General features: G+C 52.5%; 1 protein-coding gene across 1 annotated transcript in view; it reads left to right on the forward strand.

Annotated features, from left to right (window-relative positions):
• The first annotated feature begins 3,492 nt into the window (after positions 1-3,492).
• Positions 3,493-7,361, forward strand: part of ITGA9 (integrin subunit alpha 9) — a 324,287-nt gene continuing 320,418 nt past the window's right edge. Inside the window, exons 1-2 of the mRNA XM_077774005.1 lie at positions 3,493-3,573; positions 6,258-6,428. Coding sequence (XP_077630131.1) covers positions 3,493-3,573; positions 6,258-6,428 — 252 coding nt within the window. The remainder of the gene's footprint in view (positions 3,574-6,257; positions 6,429-7,361) is intronic.

Here is a 7,361-nt window from a genome sequence, read left to right on the forward strand (position 1 = left end):
CGGACAGTTCCCCTGTTCAAGGCCATGTCCCAGCGGGGGCCTGGGACAGCCAGTCTGGGGTTGGCTTCGTGGTGCTCACCCACCTGCAGGGCAGGAAGGTGCTGGGGAACGTGCACTCCCGGCAGGCAGCCCTGTGGGAGAGTTCCTGCCCCCAACTGGACGGAGGCTGACCCAGGAGGGCGGGTTTGCAGATCCGAGTCCTCAGGCATTCCTGGAAAAGGGAGGACTCGGTGACCAGCCAGCCCATTAAAAGTCATGTTGTTTAGAACTGCCTCCAAGAAAACCGGTTTTTAAAGTCCTGTGTAGTCCCGTCCAGTCCTACATCTCCTTCCCGACCGTTAACCCCAGTTGCTAAATTTGAGGCCAGACCATCTTTTCCTGCACTTGCCAAATAAGCTTTTTAAATACTTTTATTTTTTTGAAGTTTATTTATTTGAGAGCAAACAAGCAAGCAGACGGGGGGCGGAGAGAGCATCCCAAGCAGGCTCCACGCTGTCAGTGCATGGACTCGAACTCACACACTGTGAGATCATGATGACCTGAGCCGACATCAAGAGTGGGGCGCTTAACTGACCGAGCGCCCCGCCAAATCCTGTTTTTAAAGTAGAGCAGACTGCACACCTTCTCGCGTCCTGCCCCGCAGAGGCCACCGTGGGCTGTGGGTTTGGTAGACGGGCCGCGGGGACGTCGGAGAAGCTCCCAGAATCCCACGCGGGCTCCTGGGCCGTGTGACTTGGCACAGGCGCGGGGAGAGTGTCAGGAGCCAGAAGGCCTCTCTGGGTGGGGGCTTCCGAGGAGAGGCCGGCCGCAGAGCCCGCGTGGGGCCCGGAGCTGCACGCGCTCGCCGCTGACTCTAATGGCCAGCTCAAGGGAGACGCGCCAGGCCTCAGTCACCTGTAGCTGGGGACGACTTGGGGGGCAGGGTGAATGGCCGAGAGGGGCAGAAACCGAAGGTGGAGCTGGCGCCGCCCCGCTCTCTGCCCTCCCGCTGCCTTTCCAGCTGTTTCCCTCCCTGCCCTTTAGTCTCCTCTGACCTGGAACGGCCTTCTCAGCCGGTTATGCTGCACAGACTCTCTAAACTGCGGCTCTTGAAGCAACAGGCATCCAGCATCGCCTCCTTTCTCCTTTTCTTTAGAGACTAGACTCGCCAAGAGNTTTTCTAAATTTACAAGATTCAGGCCCTGTGGGATCTAGAGCTACCCTATGTCTCTTAACTTTTCGCTCTGGGATTGGTTGATTGACTTAGTGACCGATCGTTAGTCTCTTCCCACCAGGCATTCCCCGGGCTCTGGGTCTTTTAGCTGCGCTTGAGGGACGTGTAGGTTGTTTCCAATTATTCACGATTATAAACAACAGCAGGGGTAAACATCCTTGTAACTAAAGCCTTGCGGACATCCTTAATTATTTCCTTCGAATACATTCCTGGGCTTAGAATTGCTGGGTCAGGGAGGAGGGAGGTTTTGAGGCATTTCTATGCATCTTCAAAGTGCCAGTGAAGTTAAAGTGTGCACTTTAGAGAAACGCAGTAACTTTCTCAGGCACTGGATTCTGGAGTGATTTGCTAAGGGGCTGAGTCCAGTGGTATAGACGAGCTTGGCTGTCTGCATGTAGGGAACCGAAAAAGGTCACAAATAGTCGAAATGGATGAAGGAAGAAACTGATAGATATGAAAGGGAAGTGTAATGTACCGAAACTTTGAAACCAAGGAAAATGTTAATTAAACCTTGTATCTGGTGCCTTTCCTAAGCAGTCGCCCCTTAGTTTCTGAATTCAGTATTAATGGCTCAGTAAGTTGGCTTCATGCTAATTAAACACCTTCTTACAGGTAGAAGGATTTGCTGTGAGTAGGGTAGAGGGGCAAGAAGAATGTGCTGGAGGGCACGGAGAGACAGCCCAGGCACCGGCGCCAGTGTGGCCTCCGCAGTGGCAGAGCTGAGGGTCCGAGGCGTCACCGGACCGCAGCCGGCATCACGAGGCTCTTGTGCATGCTCTGCCAGGGGAGCTAGCGTTCGTTCTCGAATCCCATGACCAGGCATACCCATCCGTTCTTTTTTTAAGCCAAAGTTGTCACAGGTCAGAAAGTTCTGGATCTCTGTAGCAGATGGGGTAACCGTGCTCCTTCCTCTAAGCCTGGAGCGCGAACACCGCTTCTGCAGTCCTGCTGCGTGGAGAGACAGCCCAGACCCGGCACGCTCCGAGTGTTGGACCTGAACGTTCGCTCTGTTGCCGTGCTCTAGGCGGCGACAATGGTCCCCACGGCCAGTGGACCAGGATGTTCTGGACCGCGCCACAGAGGTCATTTGTGTCTGTTTGGATGAAAACGTACAAATGACTCAGTTTCCTCTTTTCCAACAACACTCAGAGGNCCCAGACGCCCTGGAGTCCGAGGTGGTTGGGTGCACTGGCTTCCTTTCCGGCGACGTGCTTCCTGCCCCATCTCCCGGGACACATCAAGACGGCTGCGCTCCGGCCCGGAGCAAGTGCTCGGAAATGGAAGACGCGCCGGCTTTCTGCTTTGTTAAGGTTGTCAGAGCATCATTCAGTGAGGAATAGGAGGCAATTCAGAGCCAAGGAGAACATAACCTTCTCAGTTTGCATTAAGGTTGAGAATTACAAGAACAAGCTAGACAGTTCTGCTGCGTTGCCCACGCAGTTACCATTAGCCAGATGCATTGGTATTTAAATTAAAATTAGTTACGACCAAATAAAATTAAGAATTGACTTTCTCAGTCACACAAGTGCTCAGTATACCCATGGCACATGGCTGTTGTACTGGGCAGTACACAGAACACTTAAAACAGAAAGGTGTTTTTTTTTTTTAAGTTTATTTTGAGAGAGAGAGAGAGGAGAGAGAACAAACAAGCAGGCGAGGGGCAGAGAGAGAGAATCCCAAGCAGGCTCCATAATGTCAGTGCAGAGCCCGACTTGGGGCTCAATCCCAGGAACCATGAGGTTATGACCTGAGCCAAAATCAAGAGTTGGATGCTCAACAGACTGAGTCACCCAGGTGCCCTGTGGCAGAAAGTTCTGGGCAGTGCTGGTTTAGAGCAACGAATTAAGTCTTAAAGGGCTAGACAGAGATCGACAGGCAATATAAGAAAAAGGAAAAAATCAACCCTTGGACAACTTGTGTGTGAGAACAAGTTGGGAGGGGGCTTAAATCCAACTCAGAATTACCAATGGACAGCCAGGGGGGGCTGGCTTCTTTGTCTTTTCCCCGGTCAGACACTGGCGTGCTAAGGGGGAGGGTTCAGGAATGAAAACTCCACCCACCATCTGATGGGTGAGGAGGTTATGGGATTCCAGTCTTGCAACCCAGGCAAAATATAAGCTATGGGCTCTGACGGGGGGGGCACTTGTCCTTGGCAGACACAGGCTGTTCAGAGGGGCAGAGGGGAGACTCTTGTGAAGGGAGAGCCTTTAGAAGGGGGGCCTGGGGATCGTGGGCCCTGCTGCACCCCCCACCCCATCTTTGTGAGGAGACACCCGGAAATGGCAGTGACAGCGCTGCTTCTCAAAGCGTGTGTGGTGGAGGTCTTTGCCGAGTCCCTCTGTCACGAGCCAGGCCCTCAGGTGGGAGTGTGACTCCACTTCCCCATCTGGGTTTTCTTGATGGAGCATTCTCAGACCTCAGTCCTGCTTTCTCAAGCCCTCAGGAAGGCATGGGGTGTGTGTGAGGCCCAAGTTCTAAGGGGACCCAGAAAGTGTCTCTTGGGGCTCCTAGGCCATTTCCCTGAACGTCTGGAGAAGCTGCCACGGTGCTGTTTCCTGAGCTGGTGCTGAATGCTGGCCGCCGGGCTGAGGCAGCAGTCTTGCCCAGGACAGAAACTTCTGGGACACGAAGATGACTCTACTAGCCAGTCACTAACAGCTTTGGGCGTGAGGGTGTGAAGAGGGGTGCCCCGGCCAGCTCTGATTCCCCGCTGACGTGCTGCTCGTCCAGTCTTTCTCTGATAACTCTTACTGTGGTCTGTCTAGGGAGAATGTTTTCATGTGTATTAAAAAGCAGTCACTGTGTTCTCAGAAATCAAGGGAGTAGCCTGTGACTTTAAGAAATAAAAGTTGGGGGGGGGCGCCTGGGTGGCTCAGTTGGTTAAGCGTCTGACTTCAGCTCAGGTCATGATCTCATGGTTCGTGGGTTCGAGCCCCGTGTCAGGCTCTGTGCTGACAGCTAGCTCAGAGCCTGGAGCCCACTTCAGATTCTGTCTCTCTCTCTCTCTGATCCTCCCCTGCTCCCACTGTCTCTCTCTCTCAAAAATAAATAAAATATTAAAAAATTTTTTAAAAAGGAATAAAAGTTGGTAATTTTGTCAGATAGTATTTGGTGGGCATCTATCTCCAAGAGATCAAATGCTGTCATAGGCATAATGGTCTTTAGTTGAATCTTTGGGACCACCTGGAGGTGGTTTGCAGCGTGCCAGTCAGAGAGCTGGGGCTCAGAGTCCCACGCCATGTCCGAAGCCTGCCCCAGCCTCGGCGATCCGCGCACATGGACTGGGGGCCTGTGTCAGCCTGTGTCCTCTGGGAGCAGATGCTAAGGCAGAGGCGGGAGTGCAAGGGACATGTTAGGTGGGGGGACCAGGCCTTCGAAAGAGCAAGGGGGAGGGACAGCCTCAGGCTGTGGTGTCGATCTGATTAAAGTGTCCATCAACTTAAAGACTCCCCCTTCCCCAACCATGATCATCCTAATCAGCCATTGGCTGCTGCTGCCGCCTGGGCGGAGTGTGGCCTCTGCTTCATTGCTGTGGCCATCCTGAAGGGGCCGCCACTGGGGACTGCAGCTGCACGCACGCCTCCCTGGTGGCCACGGACCCCATCACGTGTGGATGGCTGTGTTAGGAAGGTAGGAGATGTGCTCCTTGGCCGGCAGTCGTGGCTGGGGACTCTGTGCCTTATTCCACTGGGTCAGCATGGGGAGCATTAGAGATCTGGCCTGAAGCAGACTCCAGAGCATTCTAGCTGCCAACTTTTGCACAGGGTGCCGTTTCCTGATTTCAGAGAAGTCATGGGTGAGGGACGGAGGAGGGAGAGAGTGCCCCCCCCCCCATTACCTTGAGCCATTGGGCAGCTGAGGAGGTCCTGACCAGAGGGAGCAGCAGCTCCTCATTCCTGGTACGTTGTGAGCCACCAGTCATTCAGCCAAGTGGGTTGGTGACCAACCAAAGCAGAAGAAAGTGTTTTATCAGGACCTTCCTTTTTGACAGACCCTTAGAAAGTGAATCCAAAATTGGGAAAAATCTAGAATCTTTGAAACTACAGGCTCCCTGGCTCCCCAGTTTGTGCTTTGTGGGAGAACAGGAGGGAGTTGTGTTGTGAGTTTCAGTTCCCAGCAGAAGCAACATGGCGGTGGCAGCCATGCACTTACTGAGTCCTTAGCAGGTGTTGAGTGCTGCTCTACATGCTTGATGCGCACTAGCTCATTTACTGTTCCTGAGCCTCAGCCGGTTGTCATTCCAGCCCCACTCAGAAGGGGAAAACAAACACAGAGGTGTTGTTTGCCCAGGTCACCTGGCCGAAGTGGTAGACTGGGGTGCGTGCCTATACCTCTCGCAGAATCAGGAGTCTAAGTTTGGGACTTCAAGGCATCCAAGCATCTATCTCGTAAGGTTCTGTCCTGCCTGGCTTTGCTGGAAACATTTTGTAATTATAGTGGTGGTAGCTTCCCAGTGATGCCCTTTGGAGTGCTTATCATAGCCCACTGGGCCCCTGTGGGGATGCAGGGGGTACTGCTTTCCAGACATGCTTGATCACCAGGTAAACAGGGGCCCAGTGGTTCTGCTGAGGACGTTTGTAGGGCCTGCTCTCACGCCAAGTCTCACAGAAGTGTCCTAGGAAAGGTGGCACATTCTGGAACATTCCATGTATCCATCCTAACCTCCCTGGGCTGAGTTTGTTACCATATCTTTATCTCCATTTAAGCAGCTTTGTTTGGAGAGGGGCTGGGGGAGGTAGGTGTGGTGGCCAGTGTTGAGGACTCACCCCGGATTTGTAACTTTATTGAGGAAACCCACACTGACTTTCTGCATCAGTGGCCAACATGTGAGGCAGGATGATTTGTGTCCTCCGGAACCTGGAGATAAAAAACACACAGCCAACCTCTTCCATTTCCGCATATCCCTTGGTGTGCTAAAGCCCAGGTAGCCTCTCCCACCCTGTCCTGACTGGTGTTAAAGTGCTTTGGTGGTGCATTCACCCCCTAGAGCAAAACTGCATTTTGCGGGGTATTAAAAGGCGGGACTGCACCCCTTATCCTCCAGGATGGGGTCCCTAGAGTGAGTGTCCGAGACACAGGGAGTGGGGTTCTTCCCGGCTCCGCCTTCATCGTGGCCCCTGATTCCCAGCAACAACCACACCCATGGTTCCTCAGCCATGAAAGAGGGGCTGCCGAGATGCACAAGAGCCTGGTGGCCACAAGGGTGGGCTTCAAGGTCAGTGCTGCCCCCATGTAGCTATTTCAGCCTCCAAGACATTTGTCGGACCGTCAGTCCCTTCAGGTGTTTGAGTGAGTCTCGTTCAGCACTTTGGAAAAGTAATAATAAAGTGTTTCTCTCTCTCTAATTGCTGAGTACATTAAATGAGATAACCTCTGCAAAGCCTGGAATGCAACCTCCAGCACATAGGAAACCCGCCATAAATACTAGTAGTTACTTTTATTGTTACTTTGATCTGACTTTTGGAATGAAAGATCTTCTTTATCCTGACTTCAGATGCTAAAGAGCTTGCTTTCAGTCCATCTGTTGAATCCTTTATTCATTTATGAAAATCTGAGTGTCAGTACTCAATACAGAAGTGAATGAGATAGTCTTGTGTTACGATGCACTCCTCATTATGTACGGTCTCTAGAATTTTGGTCATGCTGTACGTGAATCTGCATTTTTGTGTATTCATTTACATGCTATCTGCTTCCAGAAAGGCTCTGAGACGGCTCCTTTACTTGGAGACCTGTGGGATTGTGCATCCCAGAGCTCTGCGTGCTGCTTTCTTCTCTCAGCCGGAGGAAGGCCACCCCCAGTATGCGGAGCTCTGGCCCCCAACCTGGGCTCCCAGAAGTCTGGGAGGTGGTGGTGAGAATTTTAGCAAAAAATAAAATTAAAGGATTATTCTTGGAAAAGAAAATCATCACAACAAACTACCAGGAAGAGCTCACACGCGGCTTTTACTCCCATCTCCCAGATGTCTGTAGCTTCCCTCTCTGGGATTTTAATGTTTACTCCACGCTCTCAGGTGGGGAAGGAAAACTTTGGCCCTTTTACTATGCTGCCTTCTCCAGCTGCCGCTTCTCAGTGCGTCCGTCATGGCCCCGGCCAGGGCAGCAGGCTCTGAGGACCCTTCGCTCCCTACCAGGGCAACTAGCGGGCTGA

The sequence above is a fragment of the Crocuta crocuta genome, unplaced genomic scaffold (genome assembly GCF_008692635.1).
Source record: "Crocuta crocuta isolate KB4526 unplaced genomic scaffold, BGI_CrCroc_1.0 scaffold541, whole genome shotgun sequence".
NCBI classification, from domain to species: domain Eukaryota; kingdom Metazoa; phylum Chordata; class Mammalia; order Carnivora; family Hyaenidae; genus Crocuta; species Crocuta crocuta.